This window comes from Meles meles, chromosome 9 (genome assembly GCF_922984935.1).
Source record: "Meles meles chromosome 9, mMelMel3.1 paternal haplotype, whole genome shotgun sequence".
In the NCBI taxonomy this organism is placed as follows: domain Eukaryota; kingdom Metazoa; phylum Chordata; class Mammalia; order Carnivora; family Mustelidae; genus Meles; species Meles meles.
The window spans coordinates 76,005,261-76,029,516 of record NC_060074.1 but is presented as its reverse complement, the minus strand read 5'-3'; the positions used below and the strand labels follow the sequence as shown (position 1 = coordinate 76,029,516).

At 36.6% G+C, this 24,256-nt stretch overlaps 1 protein-coding gene across 4 annotated transcripts in view; it reads left to right on the top strand.

Moving 5' to 3' along the window:
• The window catches only part of CWC22 (CWC22 spliceosome associated protein homolog), a 76,495-nt gene extending 53,530 nt beyond the window's left edge, over positions 1-22,965 (top strand). For 2 of the 4 annotated variants that reach the window (XM_046019606.1, XM_046019605.1), the window contains exon 20: positions 2,276-4,461. In XM_046019606.1, the coding sequence (XP_045875562.1) occupies positions 2,276-2,862 (587 nt within the window). In that variant the 3' untranslated portion in view covers positions 2,863-4,461. Of the gene's footprint in view, positions 1-2,275; positions 4,462-9,880; positions 9,989-18,862; positions 18,883-22,924 lie in introns of those variants that run through there. The other 2 variants (XM_046019607.1, XM_046019608.1) reach the window with 2 other exon arrangements.
• Positions 22,966-24,256: the final 1,291 nt, after the last annotated feature.

Sequence of the window (24,256 nt, the reverse complement as noted above, 5' to 3'; positions counted from 1 at the left end):
TGGTTAAAGTGATATCTGCTCAGTTTCTTTTGAGCAGAAAAGGACAGAAACTACTTTTCTCTATAAATTAGTGTCTTGTGGGGAGATAATTTGATACTATGCAAATCTTCTCTTTCTCCTCTACCTTTCGCTCTTTAATTTTAGCATCCATCTTTGGATCTTGTCTGTAATACTTAACTACCATGGTGTTTGCCGAATGTGGTTTTTCCATTGTCTTTTTTCTTCTGCATTTAGTGATTGAATTTCTTCTGCAAGAAAAAATTATCCCTCTCCCCCACCCCCATTTATTTATTAACTTTATATTTTATCAGTGTGGACTCTTGGATATTTATCTGAATTAGTTAAAATCCATTACTATAATTTTTTTTGTTGTTAAGGTCATTTCAGCTTTGGCAATTAGGACTCCTTCAAGTTGACCCTCTGTTCTTTCAACATACACCTATCCTGTCCTTTTTTTTTTTTTTTTTTTGAGCACTGCCTTTGTTTATAATACCTCAAGCTGTTCAAGATCTTTAGTGCCTTTAAGCAGAAGATTTTAAATTTTTATCTGGCGTTTCTAGTTGTTTTCAGCAGAGGCACTGGTCCACAGCTTTTTCCATCCTTCCTAGAAGTAGAAATACAGTAATAAAGGATTTTTTTAAATGTGCCATTTTCTGAGAAGGTCTGTTTTGTTTTCCCCAGGATCAACTCTGTTTTCTTCCATCACAGTATCTTAGTTTGAATAAGAGATAGTCTTATTGTCCAAAATGCATATCATTTCTTACTTTTTAATGCATATTTAGTGGCAGGAAAAAGTAAGTTGGAAGGTTGATCTTTACACTCTTGTTCTCTGGCTTATTGCACTTAAAAGAGTATGTGTGGCAGCCAGAATTGTGGGACTCTCAGTATTTTATATTATTAGAGCAAGATTGCATTTGCCCACAGAAGTCTTATTCTTGAATTAAAATATGTTAACATTGTTCATTTAATATTCACCTCTTAATTCTAAAGAATTTGTTATTTCATGATATCCGTTTTGAGAACAGATGATAACACAGCTTGAATTGCTGCAGTAAGGAATCTTGCTGATTCAAAATTAATTTGCCTCATCATACAATTTCAGTAGAGAGTTTTCAATTTTACTAGTAAAATATTAAGTAGCATAAAAGCAATATGAACTGTCTCAAAATTAGAAAATTGTAAAGCAAACACCCAACAGTGGGTTGGTTGCCTATTATGGTAGGACTCAGGGTTTTATGTCAGCACCGCCCTGAGAGTGGTGAATAGTAGGGTCAGAGAGACATTGATTTAGCACACAGCCAGATGGTTTCTGCTTGGGTAGCTGCAGCTCAGCTGAGCTGCTTGGTAGGAACCAGAGAAATAAATCCTTAGTGGCAAACCAATGGACTATGCCGAAGGTAGGCATTTGGCAGAAGAAATACAGGTTGGTACAGTGAGATTTAGGTGGAGACAGGAAGAAGGTAGGCAGTTTTCTACCACATTTTCTTTCTGTATATGTATGAATTTGACAGAACTTTTGGTCTTCTCAGCACGTTTGATTTTTATACCCAAAGGAAATAACACAGATAAACTGATTAAATTTGTTTTATAGCTTAAAATTTTACTGTGATTATTTAATATTTATATTTGTGATTGTATCAGTAAGATTGAATTGTTCTCAGCCATTTCAAAAGAGTTTTCTCAGAAATCTAGGTAAGGCCTATGATTATATGTCTTAACAAGCTTCTCTTCCTGGTGTGGATACTGCTTCTCTGATAGCATTGGAGAGCAAAACTATTGTTTTTGTAGGAAGAGGTTTTTATTTGAACAATACATATTCATGCTATTAAACAAACACAGTAACCCCACTCCCCCACCTTTAGGAGTGATGTTGCTCGCATGTGTGCTCACTGTGTTTTTATTAACATGTCAGATCTGAATAATATTTCATATGACATAATGCACATGGGCTGGAATTTCTGTTTTTGAATAAAATTTATAAGTGGAAATGTACCTGTTAGTCACTTTATAAAAAATTTTACATTTGCTATAGTTTATTTAAAGGTTCTGTTTATAGCTTTGAGTCTAAGGATCAAAACAGTACTTTGGTGATAAGATATATATTCTTAAAAATTACTCATCTTGTAAAATATCCTGTTGTAAGACTTTCCGTTCAATTTAGTTTTACATCCAGTTTGTCTGAATTAATAAACCTACAGTGGATTAATAAATGTAATGTTAAATTATTAAATTAAAGATTAAAATAAAAGCTAATGATTTCATTTTACATATGCAGGTAAAAATAGAAGAAAGAAGGGACAAGGGAACACCAGAAGTAAGGAAGTAGATAAATTGATCAAGAAACAACAGACCCATGATAGGAAACAAGAAGAAAGAAGGCCAGAGCAAAGGCATCGGGAAACACGGACTGAAAGAGAAAGAAGGTCAGAAAAACATAAAGATAAAAATTCAAGGGATCCAAATTGGAGAGATCCCATAACAAAGTACACTTCAGACAGAGGTGTTCCTTCTGAACGAAATAGTTACAGTAGAATCATGAATGACAGAGACCAGGAAGCACACACAGATTTGGAAAACAAGTATGGTGATCCCAAAAAGAAGAGAGGAGAGAGAAGAAACTCTTTTTCTGAAAATGAGCACAGACACCGAAATAAAGACTGTGAAAATGTTATAAGAAAAGATAGATCAAAGTCAAGAGAAAAGAACAGAAAACATTCAGGTTCTAGAAGTGACGAAGATAGGTATCAGAATGGTGCTGAAAGGCGATGGGAAAAATCTAGCAGATACTCTAAACAATCCAGAGAATCAAACAAACATCAGGACTGGCGAAGAGAAAAGTCTCCAACAAAGCAAAAAAAATAGTTCTACAAAATTACAGAAACTGAACATGCCTTATATTCAGTTGAAACATATTATTTTTTACCTTAACGAACCTTATAAGAATTCTTGTATAAAGTACTGGTTTGTATTTGTACATTTAAAAATTTTTTCATTTTAACATGTTTTATAATTGATACATCTCAAGGCCCTCCACATAAAATTATTTGAGAAGTTTCACCAGAGAGGGATGTAATTCTTGATTATATTTTGTTAATAAAATGATCAAATGCTCATTGAATCAGTGATTTTTTTCATTGACAAATTTTTTTTTCCTGATGTTTCCAGTTTTTTATAGAATTATTATAATGAATTATCAGTGGCTTTTTTTTTTTTTTTAATAACTAGAGACCAAAATAGATGAACCATTTCAATGTAATATTTTTACTTTGTCAGTGAGATGCTATGAACCTTCTTAGGAGTCACCGTTTTTTTTTTTAAATAGGAATTATTTCAAGTTTCATATTACATCTTGAACAAAGTAGATATGTATAATTTTTTTAACAAGTGTTTTGATGAAGCTAAGGATATATTAGTCTTTTAAACAGATACATAGCTATATTATTTAGAATTAGGACTTTCCTCATCAATAACATTTCTTCTCTTTGAACTGCTAGATTAATGTTTAATTGAAATTCTTTTTGATTAGTGCTTTTTCTCAGCCTTGAAGATATATCATTGTTGGTAAGGTAATGTGTATTTAACTTTTAATTTAGGTTAATAGGTCATTGAAAAACATAGTCATGAGAAATGTGAACAGCCTCACTGTGAAATAATTCCAATTTTTTAAAGAATTTTGAAGATTTCCATCATTGTAACTCTCACCAGTTAACATGTGACCAAATTATTTATTTCTTTTGAAATAAAATATTGCCTCTGAAATTTTAGATTTGCTGACATTTAACCTACTACTTATCAAATAGACTGCTTGTGCTTGTTCACTTTTAAAGTACATAAAGTCCATTTTAGCTGATGTCTGGTTTCAAGAATAATGGGACCACCATCTTCAATGTTTGACTTTCAGGCATTCTCTGATTCAAAATGTTTTCTATTTTTTCAAAAACTTGAGTATAAATAACAATAAAGTCCATATAAATAAATAAATATTATCCTCTCCTATCCTCCTGCCCCTGCAAAAGAGGGAAAAAAAAAAGAAGAGCATTAATTGAATATGACAGCCTGAAAAAATTCTTCTTAGTGTTTTCTCCTACTGTGGTAGTTAGAAGATGCTGAATTGTCATTAGAAGGTACTATCATGGATGCAGTGCATTTCACAAAACTATGAAGCTCAGCAAATTGGATTTATTTACACATAGGCTATGAGCTCTAAAGGAAAATAAATGAGAGTTTATTTTTGTAACCAGACACTGGTCTTAGGGGTGGTAAAAAGGAAGAAAACTGGAGTAGAAGTTTTAGCTTATTTTCTTCACTTAAGTTTATAATTTCTAAATGTAGAAATGGGAAATCGTTTGATTTATTAAATCATTAAGACCTTAAGGATTTGTTAAAATAGATAATTTTTAAATGTAACAAATATTGAGCTTCTATTATGTACACAGACCTATAAATAAACCATGAAGAAAACAAGAGTCTCAACTCTTAACAGGGCTGATACTATGGTAGGGAGATATGGTGGTCATGATACTGGGGGATTGGGGTGGTTGGTAATTTTCCATAGGAAGGTCAGAGATCTCTGATAAGGTGATGTTTGCCCAGATTGTTGAAGGAAGTAAGACCTTGAACCCTGTGAACTACTGAGGGGAGAACCCGGGCAGAAGGAATTGCTGAAGTATAGATGTTTATTTATAACAAATATTGCCTGGGAATTTATGTTAACGTTTCCTATCTAACTAGTTGGATTTTTCTTCTCCTCACTATCTTATTTATTTTAAACAAAAGCAGTTAACACCTAACTCCCTTCAAGCAGAAAAATATCTGAGTATAACTGAGTCATATCAGGGCACAGTCAGTAAGGGGCCTAGAGCAGAAATGGACTGTCAGCCTTCAGGGTGCATTTCTAGCACATCAAATGTGATAGGCTCAGATGCCCCGCCCTGCCATTTGGGCAGGTTTTTCACTTTCATCCTTTTAAAATGCAGACAAGAAACATATTGACTTTGTCTGCTGTTTCTGAATTTTTACTTCTTAGGATTAGCATTTTTTGAGGATCAGCTGAGTCCTGTGTATTTTGCGTGCCATTACTCACTGTTTTTCAGTTTCTCAACTTCTCGGCATCCAAGGTTTCTCTATCCCTACTGTATGCCCAACCACCTGCACCCATGGTCATTCACCTTATGTTGGCTTCAAAATCCACACCATCTCAGAAAGCTCTTCTTCAAGCATCGTACTTTGACCACTGTCCATCCCACTCACTTACTCTAGTAGTGCTAGTCTAGGAATCCGATCATTTCATCAAAACTTCAGATGTACTGAGTTTGTTAAAATTTATCATCGCCCCTACCCCCATTCTTTCACTTGCTTTTAGGAAAAGACTCAGGTTCATATTGAGTAATTTATTACCATTTCATTTGAAAACTATTTGGCTAACTGCACATTTAAGTCTTACTAGGTTTTTATCTGATCTATACCACTTGCTCGCTGTTGACTTGGGCAGGTCCTTTACCCTTGGTGTTTCCATTTGTGTCCATTTCCTCCTGTGGACCGTGGTAGAATGGTAACTCCCTTAAATAGTGAATGGTCTCTGGCACGATCAGGGCCTTGGAGTTACTGGTGTTACTCAGTAACTCCAAGTAAAACTCAGTGTTTCTGGTTTTTTTAAATTTTTTGTCAATAAATGCTGACATAGTACCACTAGACCAGGAATTGCAAACTTGAATACAGGGGATAAGACAAATAAGATAAATCAGCTTGGGGAATGAACTGGAGTGACTGAAAGGCAGCAGTAGTTACTTAGCTCCATCCAATTTTGCCTATAAAAAAAGACCTAAGATTGACAAAGCTGCCTGATTCTCAAGAGAATTGAAGAAGTAGGATTTTTATATAACTCCTGATTTTTAAATGTTGACAGTGATTTTTTTTTTAATTCAAAACGGCCTGAAGTTGTTAAAAGTCCAAACAAAATGATCCCTTCAGGTGAATTGCCTTTTGAATAGCTAGTTTGTGAGTCCACAGTAGTTCCTCAAAAGCTATTTATTATTTAATCTTGAAATGACAGTGTTGGTTATACAAACCTCATCACTGTTTCATTTTCTGCTCTTCATTAGAGTGGGAGGATAAGTCCTATCATCTTTCTTAAGAAATTCATTTACTTTGCTAACCTCAGCAGTCCCTCTTGCTTTAAAACTTTTGCCAAGTTTTAGTTCTGTATTTCATTGGCCTACTCCTTAAAATTTCATATATCCAAAATACAATTCATTTTTCCTTAGATCCTCAGCTTTTCTAACTGCAGCTGATTCTACTAATCTCCCATCACTTTTGAGTTCCCCTTTACCCCAAACCACCAAACTGCAACAGTATCTTTTTAAAAGATCTATTATTTATGTTAGAGAAGGAGAAAGGGAGGGAAGGGCAGAGGCAGAGGGAGAGAATCTTCAAGCAGACTCCCTGCTGAATGTGGAGCCCACTGTGGGCTGGCTCTCCTCTCAGGATCCATGAGATCATGACCTGAGCCAAAACCAAGAGTCTGATGCTTAACCAACTGAGCCAACCAGATACCCCTGGACTTGTTTTGCATCATGTTTATGCATCATCCTCCTGACCAAATACCGCTCTAAGGAGAGAGCAAAAAGCAAATAGGCCCTGTCTTTTTTTTTTTTTTAAGATTTTATTTATTTATTTGACGGAGAGAGAGATCACAAGTAGGCAGAGAGGCAGGCAGAGAGAGAGGAAGGGAAGCAGGCTCCCTGCTGAGCAGAGAGTCTGAGGTGGGGCTTGATCCCAGGACTCTGGGATCATGACCTGAGCCAAAGGCAGAGGCTTTAACCCACTGAGCCACCCAGGTGCCTTCAGGCCCTGTCTTCAATTGACCCTAAATCCTCGCAAGGGAAAACAAAGCTTAAAAAATAAAAACTTGGGGTGCCTGGGTGGCTCAGTGGGTTTAAGCCTCTGCCTTCAGCTCAGGTCATGATCCCAGCGTCCTGGGAAGGAGCTTTGAATTGGGCTTCTGCTCAGCAGGGAGCCTGCTTCTCTTCTCTCTCTGCCTGCCTCTGCTTACTTGTGATCTCTGTCAAATAAATAAATAAAATATTAAATAAATAAATAAAAACTTAACACTTTGAAAAATGTTAGCTATTCAGAAAAAGCAAAAGAATAGTGCAGTGACCACCTATAAACTACCTCGATTCTGATTTCAATAATCTAAAGCCTTATTTCCATCCTGTTACTTTCTTCTACATGGAAGTTCAATGACTCCTCCAGCTTACAGGATAAATGTAAATTCCCAGCCTGTTACTCTAGTTTCTTTAAAGTTCAAGTGTTGTAGATAAACAATGAATCTTGGAACACGGCATCAAAACTAATGATGTATTTTATGGTGACTAACGTAACACAAAAAAAATTTTTTTTAAAGTTCAAGTTCAACCTGTCTTAATGATTGTTCTATGTGCTGCCATCCTTTGATCACTAGAATGTTTAGCGTCCCTGACCTTAGCTGGTAGATACTAGTAGCAGCAGTTTCCTAGTCCTGACAAGGTCAATCCATTGTCTCCAGACATTGCCAACTATGCCCTCCAAGGCAAAGTATCCCTAGTTGACCACCACAACCATAGACCTAGCACTTAGGAAATACTCTTCAGTGGATCACAATGATAGTGTTTGTTCTGGACGAAACTACTATGCCCATTCATATAAAGCTATGTCTATTATACTGCCCTCTTCTTTTTGCAAGGGCAAGATTTGTTTTAAGAGACTATTTAATTGAGTAGCGGACAGTAATATTCCAATTGTTTTTGTTTAGCAAAATTTTCTGATATTCTAGGGAGACATTCCGGTTGACATTTTAAGAGGTAGGTTTTCTGCAAAAAGTAGCATGATTATTAGCCTGCTAATATGATTGTCTCCTATAGGTTCTGGTTTCTCACTGTAGCTACTTATTATAACCAACACATTTCAGGAATGGAAAACAATGAGCTGTGACTATTTTATATTTTTAATCCTATAATAGAGATTAGATTATCCAGTATCCAAACACCTTAATTTTTGATCAAACACTTCAGTGACCATCAAATGGTTGCTGAAGTGAATTAACTGGACATTTAATCAGTAATTTTATGCATTATAAGGCCTAGAAGATTAGTCAAATGGGATTTTATCTCCACCAAGTAAGACTATTTCCTGGAAAAAATATCTGGTATGAATTAAAACTCCTTATGAGTCCCATACTCTATATAGCACTGTAACCAGAGATATTTCCCCACTATTTCTGTGACCAATATATGAGAAGTACCTATGAAGGCTGTACCAAACATTTGCTGTTTCTGTCAAAGGATGATTTCTTCTCTCTGATCCAATAATTTGGGGGAACTTGCCAACAAAATCACTCCCTGGCCTGGCCATACAGAATATCCAATCCCCTGAACAATGGAATTGGTTCAGGAATGAGCATGTGACCCAACTAAGCTGGTCCACTCAGAATCCTTGCCCCATTATTCTTCACTTCGGAGTATGAAACAGGACCATGTCTAAGGGTACACAGAGCAAGAAGGGTGCTTATTGAAGCTGGAGCATCCATAGACTGTGGAAAAGGCCAGTCCACAGACCAGTGCACTCAAGAGCGAGCAGCCCCCCACTGGGTAAGGAAACAATTCTGTTTGAGTCCCCAGATAAACTGAACTGTGGCAGAAGCTACACTTCCCAGGTATGAGTTAATGAATCCTTTTTCTTTCTTTTTTTTTTTTAAAAAGATTTTATGTGTTTATTTGACAGAGAGATCACAAGCAGACAGAGCAGCAGGCAGAGATAGAGGGGGAAGCAGGCTCCCCGCTAAGCAAAGAGCCCGATGTGGGGCTCGATCCTAGGACCCTGAGATCATGACTGAGCCGAAGGCAGAGGTTTAACCCACTGAGCCACCTAGGTGCCCCTAATGAATCCTTTTTCTATTTAAGCTACTTTGATTCTGATTTATACCACTTGTGATAAAAACATCTGGTGATTCCTCTTTTTTTTTTTTAAAGATTTTTTATTCATTTGACAGAGAGATCACAAGTAGGCAGAGAGGCAGGCAGAGAGAGGGGAAGGAAGGAGGCTCCCTGCTGAGCAGAGAGCCCAATGCGGGGCTGGATCCCAGGACCCTGAGATCATGACCTGAGCCGAAGGCAGCGGCTTAACCACTGAGCCACCCAGGCGCCCCTGGTGATTCCTCTTGATGGACAGGATGGAATCATTTGGGCAGCTATTCCCACCTCACCATATTTTTGCTTACATACTTTTACTTATAGAAGGCTAGAAGGAAATAAATGTATACCCACTGAAGATGACCTATGGGAAAAAATACAACAAAGTACCTGTGGGTGGCTCTTAATACTTCAGAGAAACATCTAAATGAGTGATTTAAATGAGGTTAATTTTATTACCAGTGATTTTAAATGAGGTTAATTTTAAATGAGGTTAATTTTATTACTAGTGATCTATTTTTATAAATAACAGAACCTCACTTTTCCTGCAGGACTCTCCTTGGGCGTTGAAATGTATTGCACAGATGCAACAGGTCAATTCACAAACAAAAATTGGTTTCACATTACCAATGAAAAGGACTAACTGCAGCTATTTTGAGCGCTATATTACCTCCCTTAAGCCACAAAGATACTTTACCTTAACAACTAATGTATCCTCCTGATCATTTTACAATATGAAATACTGAACAGTAAGAACACTACAAACATTTGTAATCTTACACATAAGCAGCCTGAAAATCCCTTTATATACAAATACCTGCAGACTCTTCCTTGAAATACAGGAAAAAATGTGAAAAGTCAACATCGCCACCATTCCTCAAGTTTTGGGGACAATTTTGCTTGTGTCCTAATATTAATTTTTGTCTCAAAAGGGAGAAGATGAAACTCCTAGGGGTATTTAGCCCTAAGAGGGAAAAGAGAGGAGGAAAAATTGTGTTTGTGCTTAATGAAAGATCCTGAATTGCTCATCAAGGCTAGAGGTAAGTATTGGAGAAGTGATAGGAGAGGTGGGAGGCACTGGGGAGGAGCTGGTAGCTACTAATAAAAAAAAAAGAGTCATCTTTTACTGTACATATTTCTCAGAGTTCAGAAGTTCAATCTTACATTCCTTTGTATCTCCAGATTCAAATCTAAAAATCTCCTGTAGATGCTCAATGAGTGTTTGAAGAAGGAATGAGGAAGCAGAATATTTTGGTTTATTGCTAAGCAGAATAATCTTATGCACTTCGGGATTCTTGGGATTTTGTGAAATGCAGATCAACTACTGTTAATTCAATTCGAGTCCAAATGTAACTATTTTGTCATATAGCATGAGAAAGTAAAACTCAAGAACATATTAGCTTAAAACCTGGGACACCAAAATGAAGGTAAAATTTATGCATAAGAGAGTATTAGAGGTAAAATATATAAAAAGTAGAGAGAGTATAAATGAGTAGAATCATTTAGAAAATTGTTTGACAGTATCAGCTAATTTTGAATGTACATGTTCTCTATTCGCCAGCAATTCCACTCCTATGTGTTCAACAATATGGTAGAACACACATGGCAAGTGGAGAGAGGTTGGTGAAAGGGTACACACTTTCAGTTATAAGATGAATAAGGTCTGAAGGTCTAATGTATAACCTGGTGACAATAGGTGATGATACTACATTGTGTAATTGAAGTTTGCTAAAAAGGTAGAACTTAAATATTCTCCCACAAAAAAGTGAGAAGCGGGATGATAGATAAGTTAATTATCTGTGAGGAGGAACTCACAATGTATACATACATCAAATCATCGTTTTGTATACTTTAAATACCTCATGATTTTATTTGTCAATTGTCCATTATACCTCCATAAAACTTAAAAAAAAAAAAAACAAGAAAGAGATACTGCATCTTGGGTACCTAGATACACAAATATTAAAGAACACTGTGAACATTTTCAATCTTTTTTCTTCCCAACAGAAATGTGTACACATGTTCACCAAAAGATGTTTACAAGCATGTTCATAATAGCATTATTCTTAATAGCAAAAAATTAGAAACAGCTCAAATGTACAACTACAGTAGACTGGACAAATAAATTAGTAGTTAATTCATGCAGTGGAATACTGTACAGAAATAAAAATAAGACCACAGCTATGTCCAACAACACAGACAAATCAAAAGAGCATACATGGTGAACCAAAGAAGTCAGACACAAAGCAGCACACACTATATGTTTTCAACTGTATGAAGTAAGAAAACAGGCAAAGTGACTCTAGTCAGAATAGTGGTTACTTTTGGGGAGAAGGGTAGGAAATATTGAAAGAAAGAATAAGTGGGACTATGGGGACGCTGGCATGGCTCTAATTCCAGACATAGGTGTGAGTGTCACATGGTCTTTATTTTGTGCCAGTGCATTGACTTGCAAATACTTAAGATTTGTACACTTTCTTCACAGTAGCAAAAGCAAGTTAGAAGAAAAAAGATATCGATGTGTAAAATCTCCTGGAGTAAGCTGTGCTTTTGACTTTCTTCCCACCTCAAATACAGTAGCAATTATTGCCTGATATTTACTGTAAACTAAGGTGTGTGATGTGGAAGATTGCATCATAGCCATTTCTCTAATCCCTTTCTTCGTGTCCCTTACCATTAAGAGGCATGCTCTATTACTGCTCTGTTGAGACTAAATGAGATGCCCAACACTGAAGCTGAGTTTTTAATCGAATCCTAGTGACAGTTTTAGCCTTTTTACACTAAGAATCTATTTTACACTAAGAATCTATACCTCTGTAAGAGGTTTGAATGTAGGTATATGACTTGCTTTGGCCAGTGGATTATTAGCAAACATGGTGCACAGGGAAACGTCAATAGTTTTAGGCATTGGGACTTGTCCTCTCCTGATGCTAAAAATCGTTCCTCTATCAAGTGCATGAGCCCAGGCTAAGCTTGCTGGATGATGAGCAGCTGTGGCCATCCTGTTAACTGACAGAGCCAACTGTCACACATAAAAGTGAGCTCTGCCCCCCCACCAGCCCCCCGACAGATCAACCAACCTGCCAAGCACCAGACATGAGTGGGCCCTGACCTGGCTGGCACAAAACAGAAAGCGACACTCAGAGCTTTAAGAATTAATCAGTGGTTCCTCTTTTAAATCATCGGTTTTAGAGTAGTTGGCTATACAACAAAAGCTAACTGATGTATACAATAATGATCCCTGAGCTTTTTTTAAAAAAGATTTTATTTATTTATTTGATAGATACCACAAGTAGACAGAGAGAGAAGGGAAGCAGGCTCCCTGCTGAGCACAGAGCCCAGTGCAGGGCTTGATCCCAGGATCCTGAGATCATGACCTGAGCCAAAGGCAGAGGCTTAACCCACTGAGTCACCCAGGTGCCCCAACCCTCAGTTTGTTTTGTGATATTAAGAGTCTTAATTTTGATTTAAGTTTGATTTTTTTCCTTCCCTACCCCCAAAACACCCACTCTGTCTCTCAAATTCCTCATATCAGGGAGATCATATGATAATTGTCTTTCTCTGGGTTGACTTATTTTGCTCAGCATAATACCTTCTAGTTCCATCCACATCATTGCAAATGGCAAGATATCATTTCTTTTGATGGCTGTATTATATATACACACACACACACACACACACACACACACGCACACACATATATGTATGTGTGTATATGTATATACATATATATCATCTTCTTTGTTCATCTGTTCATCTGTTGATGGATATCTAGGTTCTTTCCATAGTTTGTCTATTGTGGACATTGCTGCTATAAATATTGGGTGCATGTGCCCCTTCAGATCACTATGTTTGTATCTTTAGGGTAAATACCCTGTACTGCTGGGTCGTAGAATAGCTCTATTTTCAACTTTTTGAGGAACCTCCTTACTCTTTTCCAGAGTGGCTGTAAAAGTTTGCATTCCCACCAACAGTGTAGGAGGGTTCGCCTTTCTCCACATCCTCCCCAACATCTGTCGTTTCCTGACTTGTTAATTTTAGCCATTCTGACTGGTGTGAGGTGGTCTATCTCACTGTGGTTTTGATTTGTATTTCCCTGATGCCGAGTGATGTTGAGCACTTTTTCATGTGTCTGATGGCCATCTGGATGTCTTCTCTCCAGAAATGTCTGTTCATGTCCTCTGCCCATTTCTTGATTGAATTATTTGTTCTTTGGGTGTTGAGTTTGATAAGTTCTTTACAGATTTTGGATACTAGCCCTTTATCTGATATGTCACTGGTGAATATGTTCTCCCATTCTATCCGTTGTCTTTTGGTTTTGTTGACTGTTTCCTTTGCTTGCAAAAGCTTTTAATCTCAACAAAGTCCCATTAGTTCATTTTTGCCCCTGCTTCCCTTGCCTTTGGTGATGTTTCTAGGAAGAAGTTGCTATGGCTGAGGTCAAAGAGCTTGATGCCTGTGTTCTCCTCAGGATTTTGATGGATTCCTGTCTCACATTGAGGTCTTTCATCAATTTTGAATCTATTTTTGTGTGTGGTGTAAGGAAATGGTCCAGTTTCATTCTTCTGCATGTGGCTGTGCAGTTTTCCCAACACCATTTGTTGAAGAGACTTGTCTTTTTCCATTAGACGTTCTTTCCTGCTTTGTTGAAGATTAGTTGATCATAGAGTTGAGGTTCTCTTTCTGGGCTCTCTATTCTGTTCCATTGATCTATGTGTCTGTTTTTGTGCCAGTACCATGCTGTCTTGATGATGACAGCTTTGTAATAGAGCTTGAAGTCTGGAATTGTGATGCCACCAACTTTGGCTTTCTTTTTCAACATTCCCCTGGCTATTCTGGGTCTTTTCTGGTTCCATATAAATTTTAGGATTATTTGTTCCATTTCTTTGAAAAAAATTGATGGTATTTTGATAGGGATTGCATTTAATGTGTAGATTACTTTAGGTAGCACAGACATTTTCACAATATTTGTTCTTCCAATCCATGAGCATGGAACATTTTCCCATTTCTTTGTGTCTTCCTTCATTTCTTTTCTGAGTACTTTATAGTTTTCTGAGTATAGATTCTTTGCCTCTTTGGTAAGGTTTATTCCAAGGTATCTTATGGTTTTGGGTGCAATTGTAAATGGGATTGACTCCATAATTTCTCTTTCTTCTTTCTTATTGTTGGTGAATAGAAATGCAACTGATTTCTGTGCATTGATTTTATATCCTGACACTTTACTGAATTCCTGTACAAGTTCTAGCAGATTTGGAGTGGAGTCTTTTGGGTTTTCCACATGAAGTATATCATCTGCAAAGAGTGAGAGTTTGACTTCTTCTTTACTGATTCAGATGCCTTTAATTTCTTTTTGTTGTCTGATTGCTGAAGCTAGGACTTCTAGTAGTATATTGAATAGCAGTGATAGCAGTGGTGATAGTGGTCATCCCTGCTGTGTTCCTGATCTTAGCTGAAAAGCTCTCAATTTTTCCCCATTGGGAATGATATTCACTGAGGATGTACACTGAGGGTACAATCCTCAATTTCATAGATGGCTTTGATGATATTGAGGATTGTACCCTCTATCCCTACACTTTGAAGAGTTTTGATCAGGAAAGGATGTTGTACTTTGTCAAATGTTTTTTTAAACATCTATTGAGAGTATCATATGGTTCTTGTTCTTTCTTTTATTAATATATTGTATCACATTGATTGATTTGTGGATATTGAACCAAACTTGCAGCCCAGGAATAAATCCCACTTGGTTGTGTTGAATAATCCTTTTAATGTACTGTTGGATCCTATTGGCTAGTACTTTGGTGAGAATTTTTCCATCCGTGTTCATCAAGGATATTGGTCTGTAATTCTCCTTTTTGGTGGGGTCTTTGTCTGGTTTTGGGATCAAGGTAATGCTGGCCTCATAAAATGAGTTTTGAAGTTCTCCTTCCCTTTCTATTTTTTGGAACAGTTTTAGGGGAACAGGTATTAATTCTTCTGTAAATGTTTGGTAGAATTACCCTGGGAAGCCATCTGGCCCTGGGCTCTTTTTTGTTGGGAGATTTTTGATGACTGCTTCAATCTCCTTCCTGGTTATGGGTCTGTTCAGGTTTTCTATTTCTTCCTGGTTCAATTTTGGTAGTTTATATTCTCTAGGAATGTATCCATTTCTTCCAGATTGTCAAATTTGCTGGCATATAGTTGCTCATAATATGTTCTTATAATTGATTTATTTCTTTGGTGTTGGTTGTGATCTTCCCTCTGTCATTCATGATTTTATTAATTTGGGTCATTTCTCTTCTCTTTTTGATAAGTCTGGCCAGGGGTTTATCAATCTTATTAATTCTTCCAAGGAAGCAGCTCCTAGTTTCATTAATTTGTTCTACTATTGTTTTGGTTTCTATTTCATTGATTTCTGCTCTGATCTTTATTATTTCTCTTCTCCTTCTGGGTTTAGGCTTTCTTTGCTGTTCTTTCTCTAGCTTCTTTAGGTGTAGGGTTAGGTTGTGTGCTTGAGACCTTTCTTGTTTCTTGAGAAAGGCTTGTATAGCTATATACTTTCCTCTCAGGACCACCTTTTCTGTGTCCCACAGATTTTGAACAGTTGTGTCTTCATTATCATTTATTTCCATGAATTTTTTCAATTCTTCTCTAATTTCCTGGTTGACCCATTCATTCTTTAGTAGGATGCTCTTTAGCCTCCATGTATTTGAATTCTTTCAAACTTTCCTCTTGTGATTGACTTCTAGCTTCAGAGCATTGCGGTCTGAAAATATGCAGGGAATGATCCCAATCTTTTGGTACTGGTTGAGATCTGATTTGTGACCCAGGATGTGATCTATTCTGGAGAATGTTCCATATGCAGTAGAGAAGAATGTGTACTCTGTTGCTTTGAGATGGAATGTTCTGAATACACCTGTGATGTCCACCTGGTCCAGTGTGTCATTTAAGGTCTTTATTTCCTTGTTGATCTTTTTCTTAGATGATCTGTCCATTTCAGTTAGGGGGATGTTAAAGTCCCCTACTACTATTGTATTATTGTTGATGTGTTTCCTTGATTTTGTTATTAATTGGTTTATATAGTTGGCTGCTCCCATGTTAGGGACATATATATTTAAAATTGTTAGATCTTCTTGTTGGACAGACCCTTTAAGTATGATATAGTGTCCTTCCTCATCTCTTATTATAACCTTTGGCTTAAAATCTAATTTATTTGATATAAGGTTGCCACCCTAGCTTTCTTTTGATGGCCATTAGCATGGTAAATTCTTTTCCACCCCCTCACTTTAAATCTGGAGGTGTTTTTGGGTCTAAAATGAGTTTCTTGGAGACAGTATATTGATGGGTTTTGTTTTTTATCCATTCTGATACCCTGTGTCTTTTGATTGGAACATTTAGCCCATTTACATTCAGGTAACTATTGAAAGATAATAATTTAGTGCCACTGTATTGCCTGTAAGGTGACTGTTCCTGTGTATTGTCTCTATTCCTTTCTGGTCTACTACTTTTAGGCTCTCTCTTTGCTTAGAGGACCCCTTTCAATATTTCCTGCAGGGCTGGTTTGGTGTTTACAAATTCTTTTAATTTAATTAGTCCTGGAAGATTTTTTTCTCTCCTTCTATTTTCAATGATAGCCTAGCTGGATATAGTATTCTTGGCTGCATATTTTTCTCATTTAGTGCTCTGAATATATCATGCCAGTTCTTTCTGGTCTGCCAGGTCTCTGTGGATAAGTCTGCTGCCAATCTAATATTTCTACCATTGTATGTTACAGACTTCTTGTCCTGAGCTGCTTTTAGGATTTTCTCTTTATCACTTAGACTACTAAGTTTTACTATTAGATGACAGGGTGTGGACCTATTTTTTACTGATTTTGAGGGGGGTTCTCTGTGCCTCCTGGATTTTGATGCTTGTTCCCTTTGCTGTATTAGGAAAATTCTCTATTATAAATTTGCTCCAGTATACCTTCTGCCCTCTCTCTCTTTCCTCTTTTTCTGGAATCCCAATTATTCTAATATTGTTTCATCTTATGGTACCATTTATCTCTCAAATTCTCCCCTTGTGGTCCAGAACTTGTTTGTCTCTCTTTTGCTCAGCTTCTTTATTCCCCATCATTTGGTCTTCTATATCACTAATTCTCTCTTCTGCCTCATTTATCCTAGCAATAAGAGTCTCCATTCTTGATTGCCCCTCATTAATTCCTTTTTTGACTTCAGCTTCATTAGATTTTAGTTCTTTTTATTTCTCCAGAAAGGGATTTTATTTCTCCGGACAGGGTTTCTCTAATATCCTCCATGCCTTTTTGATCCCAGCTAGCACCTTGAGAATCATTATTCTGAACTCTAGATCTGACATATTACCCATGGTCTGTATTGATTAGGTCCCTAGCCATTGGTACTGCCTCTTGCTCTTTTTTTGGCGGGGGGGGTGAGTTTTTCCATCTTGTCATTTTATCCAGATAATAATACATGAATGAGAGAATAAAATACTGAAAGGGTGGCAAAGACCACAGAAAAATGTAAGCAAAAATGTAAACAAATCAGAGGAGACCCCAAACTAGGGGAGAAGAAAGGGGAAATTTTTTAGAAATAAAAATTTTTAGAAATAAAAAACCCTGTATGTATATAAAAAATAAGTTAAAATACAATGAAGGATAAAATATGACTATGATAATGAGTGTTTAAAAGGGTTTTTTTTTTAGAAAGGTGTTGTTAAGATAAACTAGTTTAAAAACGTTAAAAGAGGAAAGAGAAAAGTTTAAAAAATTAGAATAAGAAAAAAATTTTTTAAATTTAATTTAATTTTGCAAGACTAAAGGATCATTGGGAGAAAGCCATGAATTCCATTCTTTGCTTTCCCTTCCTCTGGAATTCCGCTGTTCTCCTTGATCAGTGAGCTTGGTCTTGGCTGGATGTTCTTGCTGATCTTCTGGGGGAGGGGCCTGTTGCTGTAATTCTCAAATGTCTTTGCCCAAGGCAGAATCGCACTGCCCTTGCCAGGGGTCAGGCTAAGTAATCTGCTTGGTTTGGTCTTGGGAGCTTTTGTTCCCTGATCACTTTCTGTAGAGCTCTGGAGGATGGGCATGAAAATGGCAGCCTCCCAATCTCCAGCCGAGAGGGGCCGAGAGCTCAGGGCCCCACTCCTCAGTGCCAAACCCAGCAGATTCCTGCCTTCAGGGGAGGAAGGTGAGTCTCCCTGGATCTGCCACTTGTGGGGTCCCTGCTCAAAGAGCAGTGGTCTGACTGTGCTGTGGATCACAGTTTAAGGTAACCCTGAAATGAAAGCTCACTCCTTGGCTCTGTCTCTGTAGTCAGCTTCCCCGCTCTAATACCTGGGAGCTCTGCTACACTCAGACACCCCTGATCTTTCAGTGACCCTGCGGATTCTGAGACCACACTGTCCCTGCGAGGGCTCCACCCCTGCTTAGCCTTTGGAGCAATGTCCCTCAGTGGAGTAGACTCCTTAAAGTTCTGATTTTGTGCTCCACTGCCCCACCGCTTGCCAGTAGCTGCCCGTCTCCCTGTGGTCTATCTTCCCATCACCTCAGATTCACTTCTCCACATGTCCTACCTTTCAGAAAGTGATCAATTTTCTGTTTCTAGAATTGCTACTCTTCTCTTGAATCTCCTACTGAGTTTGTAGGTGTTTGGGATGGTTTGATAATTATCTAGCTGAACTCCTGTGACCGGATGTCATTTTAGTCCACTACTCCTCTGCCATATTGCCTCTCTCCTACCTTTAACAACGGTTGTTGATAATTATGGAGATTTCTTCTTTTTCTTCTAGTCTTTTCTTCTAAATAGTCAGTTTCATAACATAAACCTCAAAGATTTAGGTTCATAATTATTAAAATATTTTGAATGTCTATTGCATTGTTTTTATCATTGCTAAGTTTGTTTTGTTCTGTTTTACTAAACTAGCCTCTTTGAAATCTTCAGGAATGATCTTCAGATATGTCATTATTTTGCCCCACAAAACCATGCTGATTACTATTAACAATCTCCTTAGAAAATTATAAACAAAACTGTTCTTCAGCACTGCACAATTTTTTTAAGAAATATATTCCTATCAGAGAAATGTCAAACAAATTTACTGTGGAGCATTGGGGAATCTGTTTTCCTTTAAGTCTTTGGAAGAAAGACTTCTCTCCTTCTCAAATGTATCTCAAGGTAATATTTTGATCCCTATTTATCCAATGATTTCAGTTTATGCCTCAAATGCAGCACAAAGATGAAAGCTGAGGAAAAATTTGCATGCATTTTTGCAGTGTAGTAAGATGGCCAGTAATTTTTGCAATGTTCTTAATCCTAAGAGACTTGTGGTTTATAATTTGAGTTTTAGGAAAATGCTATGTTATCATGTTATCAGTTAATTCTGTTGGCTGTACCATTGTGGGCCAAACACCTATCTCTTGACTATTGCCATTCTGGTATGTATTGCCAATCAAAGACACAGAAGAGAGAGACTCTGGTGAATGATTAACACAACTATGTGGCCATAATAGGAAGTGTTAGAAGAACTCATGAAAACAATGAACAATATATGTGAAAAGATGGGGAATTTCAGAAAATATATGCAAACTATAACAAAGAGCCAAATGGAAGTCCTAGAAATGGAATTATGATGACCAAGATGAAAGATTCATCAATAGGGTTACAAGCTCAAAGGATGTACCATACATAGGAATGAACTAATGAACTTAAGGATAAGTCAATAGAAATTAAAGTGAAACACAAAAAGAAAGAAAGAAAAGGAGGAACACATATCTGAGATAAGTGTATCAATATAAGATTGTCAATAATACATGTAATTGGAGTTGTAGAAAAGGACAGAGAGAAAACAGAACCAAAAAAATCCTAAATTGATGAAAGTCATTAATCTATATATCTGAGAAATTCAGCAAACCCTAAGCAGGATAAATACAAAGTGAATTAAAGGAAGGCAATCACAATCAAACTGCTGAAAGACTCAAAGGTAAAGTCTTGAAAACATCTGGAGAATAAAATACATGGCATACAGGTGAGCAGCAATAAGAATGTTGACTAACTCCTCATTAGAAAAAAATGGAGGCTAGAAGAGTATAGAGCAATTTCAGGTGCTGAAAGAAAAAAAAAGTCATCTAATATTCTATATCTAGCAAAAACTATCTTCAAAAATGAAGGCTAACACATCTGTCCATGAAGAAACACTGGGAATATACTCATCTTCATCAGATCTGCAATAAAAGACATGCTAAGAGGGGTGCCTGGGTGGCTCATTCAGTTAAGCATCTACCTTTGGCTCAGATCATGATCACAGAGTATTGGGATCAAGCCCCATGCTTGGCTCCCTGCTCAGCAGCAAGCCTGCTTCTGGCTCTCTGTCACTATCTCTATCCCTATTTCTGTGACTGTTTCTCAAGTAAATAAATAAACTCTATTAAAAAAAAAAGACATGCTAAGAGAATTTTTTGAGACTGAAGAGAAAATATGCCAGGTAAAAATGTTACCAAATAAGAAAGAAAAAAATATATATATAGACATATATATATATATATACATATATATATATATATATATATATATATATTCAAATTTTATTTTGGAAATTACTGATTCCTTAAATTAAAAAAGTATATTTTATGGTTTATATAATACATAAAATTAGACATAAAAGAAGAGTAGCATAAAGAGAGGGAAGGGAGGCAACTCCACTGCTATAGTGCTTACACTATTGATGAAATAATAGACATTTTGGGGAGATACTCTGCAAGTTAAAGGTGTATATTATAATCCCCAGAGCAACCACTAAGAAAACCCACAAAGACACATATATCAGACTCTTCAAAGACTATTCCTAGATAAAAGACATTTCCTAATAATAAAACAGAAGACAATATGTAAAATGCTTGAAGTAATTAGTATGAAATAGACAAATCTAGTGGGAAATTTTAGCACCTCCAGTAAGTGAGAGAGCAAGTAGACAAAAAATTAGTAACGATACAGAAGATTGGAGAAACTCTATCAACTAACTTGATCTAATTGTCATTTATAGAACACTATGGCCCAAAATAAGAGAATATAAACTCTTTCCAATTGCACATAGAAAATTTATCAAGATAAAAATAAAGAAAATTTATCAAGACAGGTGATATATTGAACTATAAAACAAGTCTCAATAAATTCCATAGGTTGAAATCTTTGAAGTATATTTTCTGACCACAAGAGTAGTAAATTAGAAATTAATAACATTAAGATGTTATTAATGTTATTAATCTAAAAAAATCTCCAAATATTTGGAAAATAAACAACACATTTCTAAATAACTCATGGACTGAAGAGGAAATCACAAGAAAAATTAAAAATATTTAAAATGGAATAAGAATTAAAAACAGCATTTCAAAATTTATGGCATGCAGTTAAGCTGTGCTTAGAGGTAGATTTATATTTCAAATATAAATGCTTAAATTATAATATATATAGTCATAACAGAAGGCTATATTATGAGCTTATTTTATTTTATTATTTATATTTTTATATTTATTTTTATAAGATTCAATATATTAGGGGTGCCTGGGTGGCTCAGTGGGTTAAAGCCTCTGCCTTTGGCTCAGGTCATGATCCCAGAGTCCTGGGATTGAGCCTTGCATCGGGCTCTCTGTTTGGCAGGGAGCCTGCTTCCACCTCTCTCTCTGCTGGTGCTCTGCCTACTTGTGATTTCTCTCTCTATCAAATAAATAAATAAAATCTTTAAAAAAAAGATTCAATATATTAGAAAGAAAGATGAAATGACATATGTTTCCAACTTAAGATGTTAGCAAAATTAGAGCAAGTTAAAAATCAGCATAAGTAAAAGAAATGATCTAGTAAGATAGGAGTTGAAATCAGTGAAATAGAAAATAGACAAAAACAGAAAAATGAATAATGTTACAAAAATTGGGTTTTTAAAAAGAGTAATAAAATTGATAATTATCAAACAGGACTGATCAAGGAAAGAGATAGAGCACAAATAGCTAATAATAGGAATGACAGAGGGGGCATTATTACATACTCTACAACAATTAATGGGCAAAAGGGATATTATAAATAATTTTATACCAGTGGGGCACTTGGGTGGCTCAGTGGGTTAAACCTCTGCTCAGGTCATGATCTGAGGGTCCTGGGATCTAATCCTGCATCAGGCTCTCTGCTCAGCGGGAGCCTGCTTCCTCCTCTCTCTCTCTCTGCCTGCCTCTCAGCCTGCTTGTGATCTCTCTGTCAAATAAATAAATAAAATCTTAAAAAAAAAAAAAACTAACAGGAGAATACATAGAAAACTTATATAGATCTGTATCTATTAAAGAACCAAAAATCTTCATATAAAACCAAATAAAAAACTTCCCATAGTTTGGCTATTGTAGACATTGCTGCTATAAACATTCGGGTACACGTGCCCCTTCGGATCACTATGTTTGTATCTTTAGGGTAAATACCCAGTAGTGCAATTGCTGGGTCATAGGGTAGTTCTATTTTCAACATTTTGAGGAACCTCCATGCTGTTTTCCAGAGTGGTTGCACCAGCTTGCATTCCCACCAACAGTGGAGGAGGGTTCCCCTTTCTCCACATCCTCGCCAGCATCTGTCGTTTCCTGACTTGTTAATTTTAGCCATTCTGACTGGTGTGAGGTGATATCTCATTGTGGTTTTGATTTGTATTTCCCTGATGCCGAGTGACGTGGAGCACTTTTTCATGTGTCTGTTGGCCATCTGGATGTCTTCTTTGCAGAAATGTCTGTTCATGTCCTCTGCCCATTTCTTGATTGGATTGTTTGTTCTTTGGGTGTTGAGTTTGCTAAGTTCCTTATAGATTTTGGATACTAGCCCTTTATCTGATATGTCGTTTGCAAATATCTTCTCCCATTCTGTCAGCTGTCTTTTGGTTTTGTTAACTGTTTCCTTTGCTGTGCAAAAGCTTTTGATCTTGATGAAATCCCAATAGTTCATTTTTGCCCTTGCTTCCCTTGCCTTTGCCGATGTTCCTAGGAAGATGTTGCTGCAGCTGAGGTCGAAGAGGTTGCTGCCTGCGTTCTCCTCAAGGATTTTGATGGATTCCTATGTGCTATCATGAGTGCTGTGAAGTGTGTAAACCTGGCGATTCACAGACCTGTACCCCTGGGGATAAAAATACATTATATGTTTATTAAAAAAAAAAAAAATTGGAAGGGGAGGCGAACCATAAGAGACTATGGACTCTGAAAAACAACCTGAGGGTTTTGAAGGGTCAGGGGTGGGAGGTTGGGGGAACAGGTGGTGGGTAATAGGGAGGGCACGTTTTGCATGGAGCACTGGGTGTTGTGCAAAAACAATGAATACTGTTATGCTGAAAAAATAAATTAATTAAAAAAAAAAGGAAAAAAAAAACACACTAAAGTAAAAAAAAAAAAAAACAAAAAACTTCCCAGTTTCAGAAAATACAGGAAGAGGAAGTACTTCCCAGCTTGTGTTACAAGGCCAGATTTCCCTGATATTAAGATCAGACAAGAATATTCAAAGAGAGATAATGACAGCCCACCACACACCCACTAAAATGGCTAAAATGAAAGTGACTGACAATACCAGTGTAAGCAAAGAGAGAATCAACCAAATCTCTCATACATTCATGGTAGGAATGTAAAATGGTACAACCATTCTGGAGAACACTTTGGTAGTTTCTTTTAAAAAACATATTTGTTTATAATTCAGCAATTCCACACCTGAGTATCTAAAACAAATTAAAATATAGTGTTCACTAATGCCTTGTACAGAAACATTCATAGCAGTTTTATTTTAGTTGCTAAAAAGTGGAATTAGCCCAGGCAGCCATCAACAGGAAAATGAATAAACAAATCATAGCATAGAATAGAATAAAAAGCATGAGGCAATTTATAAAATATGCCACATGAAAGAAGCCAAAAGAGTGAATATCACATGATTCTTGAAAAATCAAATTCATTCACTGATAGTAAAAATCAGGACAGTGGTTGCATGGGGTTATGGGTTGACAGCATAGGGGTACAAGGGAAAGTTCGGGGGGAAGGCAGTGGTGGATATCTTTGTAAGTGATGGGGTTACACAGTTATGTTAAATTGGGTTTGTTTGTTAAATTGGGTTGAACTCTGTATATGTACATTTCACTGTATATGATTATACCTCAGTAAATATGGCTGGAAACCAAAAGAATATTTAAGACAACTTAATTTAGGTCACTTAAAATAAAAATTGCAAGCTAAGCTATACTTTTCAAATAGGAAACAGTATTCACCCTCAGGCATATTATAAGATAGCTTACTTTTTTATGTTAGAAAGACTGAAGCAACTCTCAATGACGGTTTTTTT